Genomic DNA, 23,529 nt, shown 5'->3' with positions numbered 1-23,529 from the left:
TCTGTTTACTGGTCGACTCAAAGCAAAGTATACATGCTTGCTAACAGCTTGCCTTGTTTTACGCCAGGTGATTTTGCAGCAGTGTGTCCTTGAGGACAACATGAAATCCTCCATAAAGCATACTCATCTCATGGCTGAACAATTCCAGAGCAATGTATTCAATAGAAAATTTCATCTCCCTTTCCCCATCTCTTTATTCTTTATCTTAGCCCTTTCAGGAAGAACACAGGAAAATTTGTTTCCATGGTATCACTCAGCATATGTGGGATCTATATTTTTGTCTGATATAAAAATGATACTTCAGACTCAGGATGGTACTATTTGTGAGTCATCAGAGCCGAACCAGATTGTGGAGAAGAGGTAGGAGAAACATACAGAAGAGGGAGATATATACTTAGCTGAAATTAAATACTTAGACACATCAACATTTGGGAAAGTGGCTATGAGGAAAGGAATTCAAACATTTCTAAAAGAAAGTTATTTCTTCTGATTCAGAATTTCTTGATCTCACCTTTGGCATTTTAACTTGCTTCTGGAAAAAAAAAACAACTGCTCTCATTCACTACAACACTCCTGTCATCAAGTATCTCAGCACTTGAAACTAGAGGCTGAACTACAAAATATACTAAGACTTCATGTTCCAAGCTATTTTATGTCCAGTTGCAAGATTATTTCTAGCAAAAAGAGGTCAATTTTGATTATGGCTTCTGTAAACAGTGTAATATCATGATATGTAAATTAATAATAGGAACGATTTTGAAATCTATTCTTATATATTCTTCCATGTTGCATTTTTCAAATCATGAAAGTCTTTAGATAAAGAGCAACAGATTCAAGTTTACTGGCCATAAAAAAAAAAAAAATCCCTTAGGAATAACAGATCTTCAGGGAGCACACGTTCCTTCAAGTAGATTTAGTGCTGAGAGAGTGTGGTAGTTAAAGCACAAACCGAGGCTGTTGATAAAGTGTCGATGCATAAAAATGTTGTAATGTGTTATAAAGGAGCGATTGCCTGCAGTTCATCAGGATGGATATGGCAGTGAAGTTCTGCTTTACATATTCCAGGTACTAGGAATTTTGTAGCAGTGATTACAGGAGGTTCTTCTTCCCCTGTAAAAAGAAAGTACGTGATGTTCATAAACTGAAACGCTGATTTCGTATTTGGTCAACATTTTGAAAACAGTACAAAGAAGACTTATGAAAACCCTCTGGATCCTAATGCAATACATTCACGAGTCTTAACTACCATGATCAGTAACTCCTTAGCTAAAGAATTAATTAGTACAGATTTTCTCCCCAAGCAGGGCTTCTTACAGGAGATCTTTTTAACAAATGGACCTAGTAATGGTTTGGTTGTTGGTACTTCCTCAAAATTAAATGGGTTTCAACTTTAGTTGATGTTGCCCAACATGATCTCTTTGAAACTTTTCTTTGCAGATCAGTAGTCTGCACATGAAAAGCACTGGAAGATAGAAAGTATTACAAATTATGTGACTTAATTTTAATTCAAAAGATTCAATCAAACTGTACTTTAAAGAAGAAAGGAAGTATCTACCTTGAGATGCTAAATGACAAGGCTATTTCACTTCTGTTCTGACCAAGTAATGGATAAAGAACACGTAGCCAAAAAAGAAAAGGTACTGTGAATTCAGAGTAATAATTTGGACATGTCCAACTCTTAGAACAAGGATAAAAGGTAGAAAATTCTACCTGCTCCTCTCATTATGAGGCGTATAAATATTAGGGCTACAAATATTTTTTTAAGTCTGGGACAGGAAAAAGATTTAATGGGTTACACTCTAATATTCAGATGATGCTCAGTTCTAGAAACTGTCTCCTTTGTACCTTGTACCTAATTAAGACTCTGCTTTGAGTGAGAATGAGAGTTGGTCAGGGTGGTGCTTTTGGACAGGGACAGTGAATAGGAAAACGGCAAAAGCTGTTGTGGTTTCTTCAGGTGTTGGAACATGAGTGTTAAGATCCAGTTCTACCAGCTAGGGCTCTGATGTTTGACCTCTATAGCTGAAACGTGTTAACAACTGGGTATGTGACTTGAGAATTAATTACTGGAAAGACTGCCTCTTTCTTCCAGTGACTCCTTGGCAGCTGGGACACCCAGCTGACAGCTCTGTAACTGAATCAGGAGGGGAATCCTGGTAACACATTCTTACAGAAAGACCACGAGTTTTTAACTAGCTTCCTACTTTCATCCAACACTAGAACCTTTACAGATATCGTCTGTAGATCTTCCCTCAAATGTGAGAGAAGGATGTACTAGACGACAGCAGGAAATTAAAGAATATAATAATAATAATTTTGAAACAATAACAGAATATTTGTGGCTTATGCAATTACATCCCCAAATCTGTATTTCTTCACGATTTAGTTATTTTGTTCTATAGACTACCTAGCCTATATATATAAATACTATATCTGTAAATCAATGTCAACATTCTCTCAAGATAAATCTGGCATCAAACACTAGTTACTAATTATTTGAATAATAAGAAAAATCCCTTTAGCCAAGAGACAAGTCTAACAAATTAGCTCACTGTCAATGTTATGTTCATTCAAGAAAACAGAACAGCATACCACCACTAAAATGCAATATTCACCTGTGGTAGCTGCATAAGAGAAGTCTCAGCTAACAGCAGTTTTATGAATGAATACAACTGCTGGAACATTCCACACTGATGTAGTTGTGGTACTAGTTACAATGCATTGAACTGGCAAGGTCAGATCAGCTTTTTTTATAGCTTGAGACAATATTTACACATTCTAACTGTAAGTGACTAAGCTAGGCATCTATTTTGGAGAGTGTTCTTCAAATATTTAAATTCCCTCATTGAAACTTTTTGTTCATTCCCGCCACCCCCATATCTGATGAGAAGCTCAATGTCACTCTGAAACTTGAGTTAACCCCAGTACATACTATCTTCCTAAAGGTTCTAGTACATGCTGAAGCAAAATAGGATGTCAGTTTTAGATTTATGGCCATTGGGTGAGAATGCTTCACCAGAGCACCCTCTTGATTAAACCACACAGCTGTCAGTTGAGTATCCCAGCTGCCAAGAAGTTGCTGGGAGAAAGTAGCCACCTCTCCAATAACAGGTCAACTAGTGAGAAATTACTTAACAGAATTCTAGTGAAATCTTACTTAGCTAAGAGTACCCCCACACAAAAGAAGTTAGATTCATTTCTCTAAAGTTACTGAAACCCGCCTTTTGTACCATACTTATACAATGCTTCTCTTTCTCTGCAGCCTTCTCTATGGCTCCTCATATATTATCTTAATTATTTTGAGATGGCAGAAATATAATTTTTAAAACACTTCTGTATCTTACCTAAACCTGATGATGAAGAAACACTTTCTGTAATGGAAGATGTTTCAGTTTGATCTGTCAAGAGTCCTTCCATTAAAGGTAAAGATAATTCAGATGAAGGAACAGACGAATCATAAATTCCAGAATCTCGAGGCATATCATTAAGATTTGAAGCTTTAATATGTAACAATGGCTGAAGAACAGAGCTGGCACCACCTTGGATGTCCTGAGGTTCTGTATCTTCTCCAAGGTTTAAGTGCTGAATTACACAGTGAGAGTCTGAATTCCCTGCTGAAAAAAGATTTACATCTGTTTTCAGGTAAAAATCACCATCCATCACCTGTTTATTCACTAAGTCATTTAAAACTAAGCCCGAATCAAATTTCTCCATGACAGGTTCCGAGTAATGTAAAGAAGGTGGAGGGAAGGGAATAAATTGTTTCTCAAACCAGTCTGGTTCCTGATCAATAAACTGATGCATATTGCAAATAGCAACATAAAGGGACCTCCCAGATTTGCTCCTGAAATAATTCCTTTTACTAATGTTAACAGGAAGCACCTCTGAATCCTGCACACTAAGATCTCTGGAGTGTAAATGTGAATACAGCTGAGGGAGATTGTCCATGAGTTTGTATTTTGTACTTAGATCCAGGATAGCGGGGATGTCTCCTTCACAGGAATAGTCGAAGTAGACTGCAATGAACTTGCAGAGGTCACCTGAATTCTGCTTCGCTTGACGAAGCTTTTCTGCAACAGTCAACACAGCAAACAGAAAGAGTTCTCCTTTTCCTGCATCTTTGGTCCCCCCTCTGTGTTTCCAGTTCCTTTTTTCAACGAAGTATTTCATTCCCTTGGAACACACAATGATGATAAACTGGGACTCGTTTATTTTTTTAATAAGCCACTCCTTCTGATCTTCTTTACAAATCTTTACATCTTCCCACAAATCTAGAGCCACCTGGAAAAGAAAAGAACATTCTGGTGGATATTCATTTTTAGATAATTATATACTTTTGCTAAATGAGTATTACTCAGTAATATACTCAGTGAGTAAGCTTGTATTTATCCAGCGATTTAAAGTTAATTATGAGTTTAGCTATAGCTTGACCCTCATGCAACTACAAGCCATTTTAAAAGAGGAATAACTAATAAACAACACAGCACTGACAGTGGACAAACTGCAATCTGTAATACTGTGTCACTTGTTGCTCACTAAAATAAACAAGGCCTCGCATTCATTCTCAACTTCACTTGTGGGCTGAATATTTCACTGGGCTAAGGAAGTGGGTGAATTGCTAAGGTAAAAAGGAAAATCTTCCAGACTTTTTTTTCAACAAGAATGCTAGTTTCTATAGGAACCCATTTTGCTGCTTATTTATTACTTAAAAAAAAAAACATACCTAATTAAACCTGTCTTGCATATAAAGTTATGGAATCAACAAGTAACAGTGCAAAGCCAAGTAGCTGAAAGTAAACTGGGTAGCTCTTTATAAATAAAACCACTATGGATTTGGTACATAGCAATATTTCTTGGACAATAAAAAGAGCATAGAGAATGTGGCTGGACCAAGTAAATTACTACTTATCTTTAACTGATCAAATTAGACATCAACCCAGACAAGAAAAAACTATTGTGCATGCCTCAATTTAGCTGTTATATATTTGAGTCCTTAATGTGCTGAATGTAATGGAAATCCATATACCTTTATCACCTTTTGCATATTAATGAAGTCTGATGCCAAGAATTTTCATAGCTAGATACAAACATAATTAGTGCCTCTAACATCGAGTCCTTTCAGTTAGGATGTCTAACAGCAGCAGCTTATCTCTGGTAAGAGACCTCTGAAAATTTTATAAGAGTCATTTTATTTTGTACTTGGTCAAATTTTGTGCACATTCTACATGGTCTGAAATGCCTGTGTACACCAAGATGAAGGACACAACGCTTTATTTCATCAAAGAAAGAATGATCAGTAGAAGAACAGAAAAAAAATAAATGCAAAAAAAACTTCTACAATAGACATACATCAAAACCATTTATAAGTCTTCTCTCAAAAGCATCTTCCAGAGAACAAAATACTTTTGATCTGCTGTATCACCCATAACAGAGTGTAAAACTTCGCCATGTCAAAGACAGCAAGTAGGTGGATGTCTAGAACACAAGGACCCATGAAAAGTGTTACCACACAGTGATTGTGCCTGAGGTGGTCAGGCAGTTGGATCAGATGATCACTGTGGGTTGACTCCAAGTGCATAGAGAAGAGAAGCCATTTCACAGCTGCTTGGGAGATACTCTGATGCAGGTACAACACAGGTGGTTTTTCTTTCGTGACTGTTCTTGTTTCTGTTCTTCAAATTACTGTCTCACCTCCTAGCTGTGAGAAAGAATCTTTAGTATGGTCAAGTTATTATTTTAAATGGCTATTTAATGCCACTGTTTTTATCCTTGATGATAAAATGTTCCAATTCCATATGAAAAATAATTGTGCAACTGTTTTATTATGCACTGAGCATCACCTGTAATATTACACTCCACAGCTTTAATAATAGCACATTCTGTATGTAGATGCTATCAATTTCTTATTATATAAATCTTAAATGATGCCTGATACTGTATGTTCAATGGTACATAGATACTACAGTACCAGCTCACCTTAACACAATTCCAGAGAGCTGATCAGCTGTAGCAGGGCCAACCTGCACCTCTAAAAAGGGGATTCAAGTAATTTTACTTATATAGCACCTTACCAAAACTATCTTCAACCTATGAATAAATTGTGAACATTCTGAGTGACATGGAGAAGCCTCAGCTGCGTTACTACTGTGTGTGGCCACCAGAGGTCAGACCTGCTGTTGAGCTGAAAAAGTCCCAGCTCATACTTTTAAAATTGCTGTTCATAATGCAGCAAAAAAGACTAACAATTGTCTTGCCTTTATACAGTTGAAGAGTGAAGGACTGGCCACATATTGACTATATTTGAGAAAGCAGTCTGAGATTAGAAGCCTAGTCGTTAAAAATAATGTGAATGTTTTTCTCATCACTTTAAATCAAAACCAAACAAGACAGGCTGATCTTACAGTATTAATGGAAGAGAAAGGATGTAAAAAATACAAAGAAAAAAAAAATCAATAAAAATTAATACATAGTGTCCACAATTAATCCTAGTTACACAGACTCTGCTCTATGAACATGAGTTTTGATAGATTCAATTACTTGAAAATTACAATATAAAAACTATTTTAAGGAAGACTGAAGTGTATCAGGTAGACACCAGTATCTCTCTGTGGCTGCTGACTATAAAGATGCAAGACCTACTAAACAGAAAAAGCAGTTAATATGAAAGAAGCTAAACATGGCTGAATGAAAGTCCTGGAATCAATGGGATACATATTTTCCAGTATTCTGGGGTGGGGTTTTTGTTGTTCTTTTGTTGTGGGTTTGGATATTTTTTTTTATGTGGGCTATGATCTGTTCCCTTCCCTAAGTAAAGAAAATTTATATAGCCAGTGTTAAGAAAAATAACAATAGTTATCTCTCTGGAAAGAAGAAATTGAAAAGAGATTTTCAAGCACATTATTATGAGTTTTGCAGGTGTTGTTTCAGTTAAGGAAACTCTTTACAGAAGAAAAGTTGAGTTTACCTCACAGCCACAGAAGTCCTGAAGAAAATAAGCAAAGCACTGGATGACATTAATGTGCTTCTGGCAATCTTTACTGGAATAGCAGATGAACACTTTTGGCCGGGGACGAAGCCTTTCACCATGGAGAACTGCAGCATATGCTGAAGATTCTGAGCTCTCCTCATCTAGATGGGAGTATATATTTTCTAAATGGGAAGAAAGAAAGAGTTCAAACTATAAAGCTTGGTTTCATTTTATTTTAAAAACTTTTGTAGGCTCATTACTAATGCATACAGTAATGATTTTTTTTTTTCCAGAAGATATTTTCTTTCTTTCCAGCCTGAAAATGTTGCCTACACTCTATCCAGTTTACACATTCCTGCATATGTGGAATACACTTTGAAAGTGAAATGTGCAGCTATTACTGCACAACTCAGAAAACGTAAGAAAGGTTTATTTTATAAATAGAATGAGACTGTTGCACTTCTTTCCAGCTTAACAGTCTTCATTTCTTTGTTCAAATATTTTAAGTCTTAAAGATGTATCATGACCAAGAGTTTCCTATATAACAGAGTCTCTTGTTAAAAAAAAAAACCAACACAAGCTAAGTGAGAAAATAAAACTCCAGGAACACAGATCCCTTCAGAATATCTAACAGTATCACTAGCATATGTATACACACACACACACACACATTTGGACATTAATTTGATATTAATTTGAATTAATATACGATTAATTTAAATCAAAATCACTATTAGTTTTTCTTTGTGATTGTACAGATGCCTTTATGCTGGAACATAAAAGTGGGGTCTTACTAATTCAACCTAGTTCTACAGCTGATTAAGCTAATTTGTAATAAAGCATGAATATTACAAAATACAAATATCCATCTAGGGATTTAATTTAAAACAATTAATCAGAAATAATTATTCTGGAACAACTCCCTCTGTAAGCCAATCCTCAGTGACTTGTCTGGCATTTTTGTTAGAACCATGCTACCTGTGAGGAACGGGAGATCTACGGAAAAGCAGAAAGTAAAAGGATTTAACCCAGATGGCATGTAGCACTTGCAGTACACCTCAATGCCAAAATTCAGATGGGTAACACAGATTTCTGGGGTTTGGGGAAGTAATCTCTTTTTCCATATTTGCAAAACTGCATGATTCCCTAGATTCTACAAAAAATGCCACTTCATTTTTAACATCTGAGTGTAACAAGTGTGGCTTGCCAGCCCCTGAACACAGAGGAGAGAGGAGTCAGCAAAGAGGGATGGAATCTTTAGATAAATTTAGAGAAACATCTGCAAGTCTTACAAAGAGTAAATTTAGGAAGATGGCTTCAGATGAAGTGTAAAGGCAACTTCCAGTAAAGTGAGCAAATCTGGAATAATACATATGGGTAGTATTCCAGACAATGCTGAGAACTGTATTGGTATCACATGGATTTACTTTTCCTCTGGTTCAAAGAAAATATGTATTAAACATTTCTGAATGAAATAAGGGAAAGTTTAAATAAACCAGTTTACAGATCTGTTTGTATTGTACATGATCATGTAGGACTTTCACAAATAAAAAGAAAACCAAACTCAATAATATTTCCCACCAGCAATTTTGTTCTCTTCTTTCTACAGTGAAGTCTTGATGTGTAATACAATATTTCCTATGGTAACAAGTTACCATCAAGCACTGATTAACCATTTGCTACAAGTTTCAACACAAAAAATTGCGGGGAAGAAGGACACAGAGGTAAGAAAAGAAAGCTCTTCAGTTATGGGTGTTCCTGGAATAAACATACCAGTTAAGACTTTTTTGGTTGCAAAAGTGCATCTTTAAATGGAGCTCTGTATGGAGTAAACCCTCTTACCTTGCTGTTTCTTACGGCACATCACTGTGAAAAGCGTTGCAAATGCTGAAATGACAACTAAAGGGACTGTAATGGCAATCGCTCTTATTGGGCCAGCCCACGGGGAGTGCACTTTTAAAAGTAAAGTAGAATTAGCCATATGCAAATAAGATATATAATTATCTAATCAAATTTTCACACTGAGAATGTAAAGCTACTTCAGTACACCATTATAAGGTAATTCTCAGCTATACAGTAGAATGAAACATCACGTTCTGCTCCATTATAAAGAGCTTTTATGCTGACTGCCCCCACCATCACACCATGAGAGTGGCTAACGCAGTGGCAAGCGCTGCACACCAGCCCACACCTCCCCCTGCCAGAAGAACTTCACCTGAAGTTTTGGTAAGATACGCAACTGTCGTTCAGACCCAGCAGACTTCTGTTCCAGGGTGCAGAACCTGCCGCTCAGAAAGAACTCTCTTCCTGCAGAGGTTACTTTTGGCAGTGTGCATTAGGATTTAGTCAATCTTGCCCACTGCCTCCATCTGCAGCTCTGCTTTGTGTCTGCAGTTGCAGTCTGAAATCCCTGTTTAGCTTCTCAATAACTGGTCTGACACACAGACATTTCACCTGACAGGTTTTCCAGACTGCTTGATTTCATTTCAGGGCTGAAGTACAGAGGCAGGTAATGTGTTTAGGCTGCTCTCACAGTCTCATTACATTATTTCCACACTACTGTATGCATCAGTTTCATGCAATTAAGATACAGGCTATGATTCCTTATATCCATTTACACAACAAAAGAGACTTTCCCACAAAGATTTCAAATTATATAGTGATCTAAACTCACTTTGGAACATGGCTTAGTGGTCACGTTCATGTTGGGTTGACAGCTGGACTTGATCTTAAGAGTTCTCTTCCAACCTTAGTGATTCTAAACTTTACTATACATAAGTGTACAGAGATGCAGGTGTGTATATACAAGTGTGCACCTCTACTCTTTTCTCATTGTGAAAAAAAAATAAAATCACAGCACAATTGCTTCAGTAGTCTTGACTAAAGCAAACAGACACAGGTCAAATCAAGATTTCCAAAATAATTAAAACCAAATCCAAATTAATAAGGAAAATACTCTATATTACTGAAAAACAAAATTCATACCTGGTTTTAGTGCATAGTGCATTGTTTTCCTTGTTGTATTAGTGTCATCAACCAGCTTTGAAAAGTAAAAGTTGAATTTTATTTCGTGGAAATATTATTTATTTTCTGCAATATGTGAACAACTATAACAGTTTTCATGTCAAAATATGAAGACATTTACTGTTCAAAAAGTTAAAATTAAAAAGCACCACAAACTAGTAATGAGTGAAATAATTTGTCTTTGTTGGTACACAGTTTAATGTTGCAATATTAACTTTCAGAGTTCACATACTGCCATCATCAAGATAAATACGCAGCTTTTAAGCATAGTAAAAACTGACTCAACTACAGAAACCCAATTTTAAAAAAAATTTTTAAAAAAGTAAAAATCCAAGACAAAAAAATATACATGCCCACAACTTTACTTAAAGGCACAGATGAAACTATGTACTCAGGGAAGCAAAGCTATGGAGAAATCAAGAACAATATGTCTAAAAACTTTTTCTTGCCCAAGGTATTTCAGTAGGGATGTCTGAAGTCTGTTTTTACCAGAGTGTGTCTTCAAATACTTTAACTTCAGTGAATTTCTCCATTAACATATTTATTTAGCTGTTGTACAAATGACAATTTATAAATGTTACCTCAATTATATAATCCCCTGGAGATACATTCTGAAGAATACAACTTGTAGTATCTGTGTTTTGCTCCTACATGAAAGAAAGTAAGTAATTTGCAAGTCATTCACATATTTCTAAAACCTAATTAAAAATATATTTGAACTAACTTAGAAGTATACAACATCCTCCTGCATTAAAACCAGCAAAACGAAGTCTCACCATTCAAATATACGTGGACTACAGTCCTCTGCCTGAAGAATTCAATATATTTAAAAAAAAAAAAAAAATCTTCAATGCTTGGTCTAATACATAAACACTACATTATGCCCTGAAGCTCCCTAGCTTTCAGAAACTTAGGATGAAAGGTTAACCACTGAGAACAAACTTGCCGTTGAATACTAACCAAAGCTACGGAAAATAATACAGCAAATTGTAGCTATCTTAATAAGATGGGCACAGAGCTGCACAAAAACCACAAAGTGCCTACCTGCATGCATCTACTAAGATGAGAGCTTTCTTGTGAAACCATCGCAGATGGGTCATCTCTAAAGTGGCCAAATTTAGTACAAAGGTGAAATAAAAAAGTAAATATGTCTAACAAGCATAATATAACTGCAGTTTGAAGTATCAATGAGTTGCAGCATCATGAAGAGCAAGAACAGTCTCTTCCTATTTGCTTATGCTACCCAGCTCCAATGCCGCCCTCCAGCCTGGTTTTGACTGATGAGCACTATCAAAATACAACTATTATTTACATAAATGGTATTAAATTGTTTAAAAACTTTTAAATGGATAGCATGTTTTCAGAGTTTCTGTAAAGCCTCAGAATATATGATGTTAAGTTTTTTGCTCTTAAGAGTTGCAAAACTCGGTGACGTACCTGTTTGCAGGTCTTTTGCTTAAACAGCCCTTCATGCTTAAGTTTGTAGTGAAGAAAGTAGTATCTAAACCCAAAGTTGTGAGGTGCATGATCAAAGGACACTTGCATGTTAAAACCCTGCTGGGTAACATTCAGATTCCTTGGCTTCCAGTCTGTCAGAGGATATACTCATTAGTTGGAAAAAAGTGACACTTCAAGTCCAGTAACTTCATAAGTTGAATATATAGAAAGTATTACATTTTACTTACAAGGTTTGCAGACAAGGTTTTCTGGCTGTAGCAACAATTCACATGCTACAAATACACACACAAAAAATTATTAACGATACAGTACCAAAATGCTATTAAAATAGAAAAAGAATGAGGGCAAAAGGAGGAGTTTATAATTTTGAAGAGAATACCCCCATTTCTTTCACAATTCCTAATATGCCTGGAATATATATATATATACATATATATGGAATGTATATATAAAAGCAAACTCAGCTTTTTGTTATCATTTGAAACTTTTGATTTTGAAAATATCATTCCTTAGTGAAACAAAAGTGATAGCACCAGGCACAGCACAGCAGAAGAGGAAGCTGAAACTACCCCCAAATACATTTACTCAGAATAAATAATACATTGAGCATCAAAGACAAATGTTCCTGCAGTCTGCACCTACAGACAGATTTGAAAATACTGTACAGAAGTTTTATAGGGAAAAAAAAATAAATAGGACAAATACCAACATTTCACCCCAAAAGGTACTTGCAGTTTCTCATCATCCTACTTACACACTGAGGAGCTTACTCAAGTTTCTTCTCTCCAACGAGAATCGGTAAGTAATTTTGACTAATTAACTCTGGTTTGTTGCTATCAAATTTTATTTGTACTCATCTACATCTGTCTCTACGTATTTGGTTTTGCAGCTGATCTCAAAAACAAAAGCAAGCCGAGCTTCTTCACAACAGCCAGAGAGGAGAAGGAGCAAACCATCTTCTTAAGTCAAGAGTTCCTGAGAATATGGGAGTAGTCCTGCTGTAGGCAAACCTGAGATCACCTCAGGCCTACCTGAGACTTTTCTTCTGGTTGTCACCTAACATGTATTATCATACATCACAGATTTATCTGTGGCATCCAAATTCTTTCCGCTTAACACCCAGATCTTCCTTCGAAGACTTTGTCAGAAACTATCTTAACCCAAACTCATCATCATCTACTACGTTCCTTTGTTGGGAAAACTAAAAAGTTGGAGGGGCACCCACTGATGAAGACACGATGTGCAATATACTGTATTGTATGTAATACTTACGTCTAGTTCGGAAGAAAAACGGGTGGTAATTGCTTTCATTTTTAATGGAAGGAAAAGGAACAAGCTTCACAAAGTAATCTGTTTCAAACTTCAGGTTTACAAAGGGCTGGGACTCCATTCCCTATAAAAAGGCAAGATTGCAACATATTTTAAAGTCAACTTTTATAACTAAAAGTATCTTTCAAAAGAAGCCCACAGTTTTGCAAACATAAGCAGAAATTCATACGTTAAGAATCCTAATGTACCCCTCCATTACACATTGACATGAGGAGTCTCAATGCAGAGTTGGCTGTGGATAATTACAGGTGTGCACCTGTACTTCAGAGTCACCCAAATGGGAGTTTCCAGCCTCAGGAAAGCTTCTATAGAAGGGGACTGGATCTGCCTCTAGAGCAAAAACGTTAGTTTAAAGAATAACACTTTTATGAAGTGACTTGCATTCTAATAGACAGCATATTGTGTAAATATTTAGATTTATATGCAGCATATAAACACTTTAAAGACTACTCACACAATCAAGTAAGAGTAAAACTTTCCTTGAAACAAAGCACTTACAGTTTGTTTAAAACTGGGGCTGAGCTGCTTCGGATCTTTTAAAACCATCTGCTGGCATTGCCTTCCCTCTGACTTTAACTCCTCGAGTATTACTCGAAACCCTTTCAAGTATTCAACTCCTGCAAACAGCAGAGCATTTCAATAGAAGACTAATATTCCAAATGCATAACGTGGTACCTTATGTGATTTGAATATATTTAAATTTGTCTTTAAAAATAAAACTTACCATTCAGATGAAATATATTTGTGGTATATTTCATACCTGTTATTACACGTCAGTTCTTCCCGCATTTTCTATCTTGCCTATTTAGAATTCAGTGTCTTGCAAAGGCTGCCATTACTACATGCTTGTGTCATGCTTAAAGCAGAGGGGCTTAAAGCCCATGTCTCAGCTCAGGCTTCCAAATTATCACTGCAGTATAAGTTATCATCACCTTCATCACTCTCAGGAATACTTTACAGTGACTTCACCTTTCCATTATTAGCAATAAACCATCATTTTGCTAGCAAATTGTAGGAATACTCCATTGTAACATCTTCCTACCATTTCTGAGACCATCAGATTAAAGTGACAGCAGTTTTTACAACTTCTTTAGTTCTAGTATAGTATTGGCTAAGAGAAAACACGACTTAAATGGAATGGAATTTATTCCAGTGCATGAATACTTCCAGTTACGTATAACTGATGCCAGAACTGATACACCCATTTTTTTAAAGTTACTCTAACATAACAAGCTCTCAGCAATGTGTTGTTACATTTCTTTGCAATGTTCTCATCATGGAATTCCTTTGTTACATGCCTGAACTGAGTCACAAAGATGTGAGTGTCATAGGACAATGCCAGAGCGTTATCCTGTAATAGTTTTGTGGCTCAGGTATCAAAGTCACTGCACAGTTGTTCAAGACTAACTACCACTACTCCATATAATTACATCTGCTAAACAGCATTACATATGGCAGAATACATACTTATCAAAGACACTGCCACAGTGAAATAAGCTAAATGTTACATAAATCAAAATGGATTAATTTGAGTTTATGCTACACTTGTCAAATTGAAAAAAAATCCCAGAAGTATGATCTCCCATGGACCTCCACTGTTTCACTAGTTTTCATGGGTTTGAGGGGTTTTCTTAATGTTTTAGAATTTTGTAGAAAATACCATGAACTGCCCAACGTGTTCTCAATATTCCACGGAACAAAAGCACTATTTGTGCTTACATGAAGACCATGAAAGAGAAAGTGTCCAGTCCCCACGATAGTCAAGATGTTTCAACGGCAGTCTGTCCTCATGCTTTCCAAAGGATTAACCTCTGATCATTACAAGAAAAAACACCAAGCTTTGTTTCCTTTAGAGATTTGCTTCATCCAGTCTGCAGCTGAAGATTACCAAATGCTTTCAATTTCACAGTACTGCAGAATTAAGTGTAATTTTCATATAGTCCTTGTCCTGGTTCCGTATAAAAAGGGGTTCAGGGCAGGACCCACACGGAACAGAACTATGTACTCACCTCTCCCCCCCCCGAGAGAGAGAGACATTTTGGGAAAAAAAAAAAAAATGAAATATATTAATTAACAAGGAACATAAAACGAAAAAAGGAGGTAAGGAAAATAATATATACAAAGATTAGGGGAAAAATACAAAAAATAAAATATACAAAACCCTCAGAAATGGTTCCAGGGTCCCACAGAGTGAAAGGACAACTTCCCTCTCCAAGCTCCAAGGCCGGAGTGAAATTAACACCCACTTCCTGCCTCTTATCAGAGTGTGTGTTGGAAGGGGAGGGAATACAATGGTTCACCCCCACCCGGGGTCCTCCCAGTTGCTGGAAGGTCACGCCCCCATTCCAAGCCTCAAACCACGCCCCCATTCCAAGCCTCAAACCACAACAGTCCTTTAAATGCTAGAAATTAATAATTTTTTATTAAAAAAATTATGAAAGCATGATTTCATAGTAAAAGGCCATCAAAAAATGACATTTTTTCTCATCTAAAATGTTTTATTTAATAAATGCAGGTTTAGCCTAAAAAAATTCTCAAATTTAATAAATACACATTTGCATTTTTAGCCATCTCTCATAACTTAGGAATCAATCCTACCACATAAATTGGAAGTTTCAGCTCTTGAAATCATAAGAAAAATTGGATTTAAATGCTTTTGAGTATGAACTATGAAATATCAAGTTGATACTCTGGTGTATGAGAAAAAGAACATGAAAAAACAAATTTATATTTTAATTTTGAAAATTGCATTGCGCTTAACTCTAATTATTTCAATGATATGGAAAAGCACCTTTGCTGTTAAAATTCTTTAGTGAGGTATTAAAAATATTCAAGAAGGAAACCACCTCTTTCATTTGCTAAACAGTGGTTACTAAAAAATGAGTTTATATTACATTACTTTATTTAGGATCTTAGTGTGAAGAAGAACAAATGATGAGAGAGTGCACTATAGTGCAGTGGTCTCCAGATTTTGTGGATTATGCACTCCTCTTAACAAAAGAATTTGAGCACAACCTCACAGTATATTTATCAAATATACACATGTACTACTGTGCTAATATATTATATACATTAGAAAACACACAAAACCCCACAAACTATTATTTTAAATACAGTTCTAGACCTTTATTGCATTTTTTTATTTTATTAATTAGACCGCAAAAAATTTGTTCCCACTTTAAAATGTTAGTAATAGTATTTTTGAGTGAGAGCTATGTGATTGAATATGCTGCATTAGTTTTTTAAATCTTGGATTAACACTTTGTGATACGGCAGTTAAAAAGTCTGGTTCTAAGTCCAGGGTTTTTTGTTACAATTGTTGTCACACCTGAAAAAATAACCACACAAAGATACATGGATCCAAGTGGAGGAATTGCACCACTGGCTGCATTTAATAAATCACAATACTCCTTTTCACTTCCATCCTCTAACTGTGTAAAGGGTTTACTTGATGTTTGGCTATCAAATTCCTGTCTTCCCTGATGTCAGTTTTCTTGCAAACCAATCAGAATATGTTGCATTTTTATATTTTTAAAAAATGAGTTCAAAACCCACTGAAATTCTGCATTCAGAAGACTTTTAAACAGGCTAGAAAAGTCTGTTTCCTGACTAACTGTAAAAGTGAAAGTTTTTATAGGTGAGGAATTGGTACTGTTTTCAGCACAAAATCAGGTAACAAACGAAAAATTTCCAAGCATCTGTTTTCAAAAAGCTCTTTCCAAGAGTTTCTTTCAAAAAACAGTTTCTCACTATTTATTACAATGTCACCTACACCTTGAAGAGACACATTAAGTGTGTTTTTAGATATTTGTTGTTGTTCTTGGTTGGTTGGTTTGTTGGAAAGGTTAGCAAATTTGGAACACTTGTTGTTTGACATTTAGCTCAAAGAACTTGAGTTTGACAACCCTTAAGCACTTTGCCACAAGATAACTACTGAACCTGTGTGGCACAAAAGATTTTCATGCTCACTCCCCACCTCATTACAAAGTATTGTAAAACTTCTACTATTTAAATGTCTTGATTTTATAAAACTAACCACACTGATAACATGCTGTGCACTTGTGGCTTCAAGTCCATTGCTGCAATAATCTCCCTATGAATGATACAATGACAGCATTTCACATATGGTGCTATCTCTGGACCCTTACTCCAGAATCCTTTTTATCACTCCAGTATTTCCCTGAATTTCAGGCAGTTTTACTGTGGCAAGGAGATCAAGAGATTTCCCCCATGGCATGTGGCTTTTTGTCTTTCACTATTGAGTAAGAAATCTCATAAATTATTTCACAAAATGATAAATCTTTAGAAGCCTCTCTAAGTTTAGTGAAATGTACTTCATTAAGCATCACATGGCTTCAAACATCACTGAAAAAATTCTAGATGTTTGTCTTCCTATTTAGAAGCTTAGTTTTCAAGTATCTTGCTAATTGTGATGACTTCACATTATTAGTTAATATCTCAAGGTACACTGTACACTTAGGGCAAAGTTCATCATTAACAAAGACAGTTGCAAGTCTGTATTTCAAATATTCTTGATGATTTTGGCAACTTTTTATCAGAACTGATTAGATAGTCATCGTTTTTACCTTTTAATGTGTCTGGCAAAAGGCCTGTACTAGGCGTAGGGGAACTGTCAGCTCTACTATTTTCTTGTTGTTATGTGCTCGTATTATTGGCATTACCTTCAATTATTGTAAGCCACTTGTCCATTTCACGATGGTTAAAGTAGATAATATAATCAGTAAATCCACTTAACCTGGCACAACACACCACAATACACTGAAAGCAAATGAAAGAGTGAACCCATCACTGTGAACCCCTCCACACTGTAAAACACTCCCTCTTTCTTCAGCATACCTCATGACCCACATATAAAACATGAACACCTGACATAGTAATAGTGCCAGTGTCATATCCAAACAGTGGATATTAGCAAAGCTTAGTTTTTCCTTTCAAGATCTAAAAAATATGTAAATAAAAATTCTAACATTTTCTTCACTTGTCTCAGTGGATCATCTTGTGCACTCCCAACTTTGGAGGCTACAGCTCTAGTGGGCAATAAGGTACTTCCATTGACATTTAAGTGACTGAAGAATATTCTTAATGACCAGACAAGGAAACACACTAAAGTTTACATAGCTATGACTAAATAATGTTTTCCTTCTGTAAGACGATCTGCATCCTACAGAACCTTTAAGTGTATTGGCAATTAAACTCTATCAATGTCACTGAAATTCACCAAAGTCTTGGGGCAGAGAATGAAATCAGGTCTACTACACACTTCTGAAGAGCAGGAAAAATGCAACAAATTGGAACAGTAAAAAGCAGCATAGGGCTTCAGGGAGCACCCTAGTTTTAAGGGTATTTCAGGTGAGCTAGTAGGAATAGCAGCCTTGCAAAGCTGTTAAGAATTTCTTTCTTCTTAAAGCAGTTTGCTTCAATAATTTCAAGCATAATTTAGTTATTTCACTTAATACTGGTCAGCAAGAAGTCATTACCAAAGACATGATGAATTAGTTCCTTTCCCTCTACTACTTACCAATAGGATTTGCTGTCCATAGTATCGTCACTGCGACCTGTTCATAACACGCATACTGACTGACAGTGATATTCTGCACATCTCCAATCACGTGTTTTCCCAACGAATTCAGGTAAGGAGTGCAGTCTGAAAATATGGAGAAATGAACACTTTAAGAGAAGCATTCTAGATGACACCACTCTTGTGCCAAACCACAGCAAGTAAATCACAAGCTGCCAAAAGCACCTAAACTTAAAGGTCTCAAGCAACGAGTTTCCATGACCTGCATCTTTCCATGTTAATAACAAATTGAGTTAATTTCTTAACATTTCTCCAAGATTGAGCAAAGTAAAAGCAAATATTTTTACTGACTAAATAGTTAACAAGCACTGTATAGTAAATCTAATTTGTCTAAGGATGCTGAAAAACAAAAAACTTCACCAATCATTGAGCACAACCACTTTCACCAGTTTCAACTCCCTAGTTCACAGGACTCCAGTAGAAATTACCAGTTTATAATACTAGTGTAGCCTGTACCTCAGCAGGAGTAAAAAGGACATGTGCTGGAACTCACACACAAGAACAGCTTTTCCTCTCTGGTTACTAGAAAGAATATGAGGACTGACATTCATTTGGTGCATGTTCAGTGCTTAGAGCAAGAGAATACTGGTCAATGACCAAGCACCTATAAGAACAATGAACAATGTAAAGCTTTAGAATGGCTGCTCAAGAAGTACTTTTTAACCCCGATACTGCTTGATCCTGACCACTGCCTAAATCCATCTCATGTCTGTCATCCATTCAGTAGACAAATTCCTGCAGACTATTTTCCTACCACTGGATCCAGTCAGAACTGGTTTTGTCTTGATATCCTTGCAAAATACAGTGTATTCCCAAAAGTTCTGGCTCCACAAACATGTGGTTATTAAAAAAAAAAAAAAAAAGAAAAACAAAAAAACCCCACAGGTTTTATTAGGAAAATAAAATACAGGAAAACCACTCCTGACTTTGTTGTTGAACTTGACCATGTTTTTATGAATTCAAAACAGGAAAACAAATAACCCTCAATTTTATTACTTTCAAAGCCTTACAATGTGTAGGTTCATACTTTGTGGTAGGATGAGAAGCAGTAGCCAGAGAATTCAATAGGTCTGGAGTACAGTATACATGAAGAGGTATATGCACAAACATTCTGCTTTTGAATTAATGAAGAAAACAAAATCCAGAAAAAGTTGTCCAGTAGACTATATATTATTGACTAGTGATTAATTTTAAACGAACTAACCAACCAGATAATATATATGTTATGTATCTGTCTATACAGAGTTTGTAGAAATGAAACATGCAAAAATCAAGTGTTATGATAAGCCAGTGCACAAAATTAGAAATTAATTCAGAGGTGTGATATTAAAGGTAAGGAAAGTAAAATTATTAAATAAAAACCAGTTTTAGAAAATGGCTTTTTATGATGAATAACAACGGTAAAGGGTCTTCTATGTAACTGCTGCACAACTAATAGAACGGTTTGTACAACATTGCCTGTTACAAAAGCTGGGAAGTTGGTACTTCCTACTTCAGCTGTTTGTAGAATTCTGTTGCTATGAGTAAACTCCATAAGAGTATGGACTTCCTCTTAAGAGAACAGAGTATCTCTTTCAATGGAAAGTTTGAATTAACAAGTGTTTTGATACGTCTGGATCTAATTAATATCAAGCGCAAGACTTTGAATCCTGGTTCCAAATCACAATTTGCCAAAATGGAATACAGCACGAATGTTTGAAGTTTGACTGTGAGTCACTGATTTACATTTTTTAAAAGCAAAAGATTTAGGAAGAAAACAGCAGGGGAAAACTTTCAGGAAACCACTTTTACTTGAGTACAAGTGAAATACTAACACATACAAACGTTTTCTTTTCACCTGAATAAATAATCTAACAAACTAATTTAACACAGTTTGCCAGAGTTGTGTGGCAAAATAAAAGCCTTTAAAACCTAGCCAGCTAGCCAAATTCTCTTTTGTGCTGACTTATTCACAATAACTGTGTATTTCCATATTATACAAACTCTTTAGCCTTGGTGTCAGGGAACTCTTTTCCTAGTACTGCAGAATTCCAATAACTCCTTTGTTCAGGAAGCACGCAGTGCCAGCAGAATTTTGAACTAACACTTGTCATTGGTTAAACACAATTCCTGGTGCCAGAATTAATGGAAAAAACATGAGAGATACTGGGACTTAAACAGACGCCATTGTGTTACAGAATGTGGGTATCTCTGTTCTGATTGATTGTATTTCCTGGTTTTCTTTGTGTAGATTAAAAAAAAAAAAAATCACAACTATTTTGTAGTGATCACTTACCTCCTGTACAATCAGACATCCTGAAATTTTACTCATTTAAAATATTAATATCAAATTAGATTAAAAACATTCACAGTGAAGGACTGTACATTCAGAAATTAGCATAAAAACAGAGGAATAAAAGGATGATCATAACGAAACAAAAGCACTGTTGGTAGGTTTCCTGATACATGCATTCAGTGCTGAAATTTTACCTACATTCAGCATCTGAGGTAATTTCTCCATGTAGGCAAAAAAACCAGCCTGTGACTTGCACTGGCATTAGTTGACCTTATTGCTTTAAATCGTGACTTTCTCTTGACTGTACATTGAGTTTATAGTGATGACAACCACTAACTGCACAAAGAAAGATAAATTCCCCATTAAGCCAACAGTCATACTTTAATGGCTAGACAACACAGATGACAAAAACCCTTAAAAAATGAAAACAATAAGATACTGCCTTATAGCAGATGTTTGTGGAGTTTTATTGCTGCAAACTGCTTATTACTGTAATTATGCTACAGACTACCTTTTTCTTAGTTTAGCTCCAAAACAGACATCAGGTACAGTACTAACACCATGTCTTCACCAGAAATTTAGAAAGCAGCTTTCCACTAACCTGGTCCTTTTACAATGTAGCCAACAAAAAGTTCCAAGTACTTTAACTAGATGAAGAGATGCTCTTCATATCAAATATTCATATTCAATGTAAATCTTTGCAAAGGCATATTTTTAATATCAACCCATGTATACACACTACGTGTTTTCTGCCTTGAGAGACACTTTACACCACTTTCCTGCCAAATTACACAAAGGTATATAAAGCCTGAAATAATCCTTTCCTACGACTTTGTGTATAGTGAACCTCTCAATAACTACATTATTTAAGAAAATAAAGTAATTCTCTATTTTCCCAGCCAAATAATGGGCAGATGGTGTAGGCCAAACTGAAACTACTACACATTGTTGGATCATTTTATCACTGAAATGCACCAAGAAGATCCACGAGACCCAGAAGAGACAGATCTAGATTTGTAGTCTAGAATTAAATCAATACTGAAGAGCTCATGCTATTCTTAAAGCCATTTTTAAGAGACATGGTGCTATATATTGATAGCTGTGATGAATGCCTTGATTTCTGTGAATATAGTGTAACCGTTCAACTTACTGTCATATTTAAAGGTGATATTGAGTAGTCCATTATTTTTGATGACTGATGACAGCCCCTGTAGAGAAATACCAAAAAAGTAATTAGAATAAAGCAAGCTTCTTATGTAGAGTTTTTTGTAAATAGCTTGTTTGCAGGATGATAGAACTGTAAAACCAGATTTTTTTCTGTTCTCTTTGGACACACCATCCATCAATCTGAACATAAGCAATGACAGACCAGATTGTATATGTCTGCATTTACTCACCTGTCATCTAATAATACTCAAGGAAGTGAAAATGAAGAGAAATGAAAGTCTGAATACAGTATTTGCGTGAAGACATGAGATTGTGAGTAAAGTAATTGTCACAAGAAATTGTGACTTGCCCACTAAATGTGAATTAAAGAAGCTTGTTTTTGAAAGAAACTTAGATGATGTTTTCAACTTCCACTATCTAGGTACATCACACGTGCATAAACCCCACAGAGTTTAATCAGAGTTTAATGACAAATCAAATTGGCTTCTCCAGGGCAAACAACGCAAGAGAAGAGGTGAGAACATCAGACTGAAAAAGCTGATCCAAATTTCACAGTCGTGAAAAGAGGTATCAGAAGTTCAAACAGACAGAAAAAGGAATGTCACCACTAAGCACTGTGGTCACAGCAGTTTAGCTGTTTTCCTGGTGAGGGTCATTTTCAGGAAAGAAATTGCAGTTAGGAGCAAACCAGTATAAGACCTGATTAAAGTGCACCCTTCACCTCACAGACACTCCTCATCTCATTAACTACCTCAGGACAGGTGCCTGAAGTACTCTATTATCTATTCTCAGTCAGGCAAACTAACCCATCAAATGTTCAGCACACTCAGAATTCATCAATAATCAAGTCATCCTTTATTCATAAGCCTAATATTATTCAGAGCTTGCAAGAGCTATGCTGAACTCCAAGCTCAACAATAAGCTGAGGTGTGATAAGCCAGGACACAAAACATATGGCCTGGTTCATCAGTGTGCCTGAGTTTTAATGTGGGAAAAATTCTTACTACAGAGTATCAATGTCCAGTGTCTAGATAGGCATCCACATCTATTCTTCATCAAATCGTTTCGTACCAATATATTCATATGTAATTTATGTTTCTGTATCTGCTATAATTCTTGCGGAAATCATATTTCCATGTGCTTTGAGTCATATATGGTTTATGTACTGGATTACATTCCTGTTGTATTTATTTATGAGAAGCCTCCAGTCATTTTGCCATTTATTATAAGTATTTTAAAGAAATTCTTGCTGAGAAGAGCTTACAACAAAAACAGACATGGAGAATTTAAATTTCAATCTTCCCATTGATTATTGGTTAAAATTAACAAATAGTTAAAGGAAAACAAATGAAACAGTGGTTTTCCAACTGGAATAATTAAGAAAATTATAGTCTATAACTTTTCCAGTAGAAATGCATATTGTAGAAATGCATTATATTACATCAGACATCCTTTTCTATTGTCAAATAATACTAAAACAGGTAGTGCCATCCTTGCTGAGTGGCACGGAAACTGAAGACCAACCAGAGAACACTTCCATTGCTCTCCCAGGAAGGAATCCAGACACACAGGCCAGCTGATGAGTCTCATGTTTCTTCCATATTTGTACAAAATAACTTTGGACTTCAGAGATAGTAATACCTTACCCTTCAGAAAGCACTGAAATTATTTTTGAAACACAAAATGTGGCATTACTCTCGCCCTCACTAG

At 35.8% G+C, this 23,529-nt stretch overlaps 1 protein-coding gene across 1 annotated transcript; it reads right to left on the bottom strand.

Annotated features, from left to right (window-relative positions):
* Positions 1–671: 671 nt before the first annotated feature.
* On the bottom strand, positions 672–21,860 carry IL17RD (interleukin 17 receptor D; the record flags this gene model as incomplete). Its single annotated transcript, XM_008942606.1, has 12 exons — positions 672–1,110; positions 3,345–4,281; positions 6,965–7,149; positions 8,810–8,920; positions 9,953–10,007; positions 10,573–10,638; positions 11,429–11,580; positions 11,677–11,721; positions 12,722–12,842; positions 13,277–13,395; positions 18,318–18,443; positions 21,803–21,860. Coding segments are annotated over 12 exons (2,091 nt in total), but the record flags the coding sequence as incomplete, so codon positions are not given.
* Between the last annotated feature and the right edge of the window lie 1,669 nt (positions 21,861–23,529).

This window comes from Merops nubicus, unplaced genomic scaffold (assembly GCF_000691845.1).
Source record: "Merops nubicus isolate BGI_N331 unplaced genomic scaffold, ASM69184v1 scaffold13686, whole genome shotgun sequence".
Lineage (NCBI taxonomy): Eukaryota > Metazoa > Chordata > Aves > Coraciiformes > Meropidae > Merops > Merops nubicus.
This window is presented reverse-complemented; position numbering and strand designations above follow the sequence as displayed.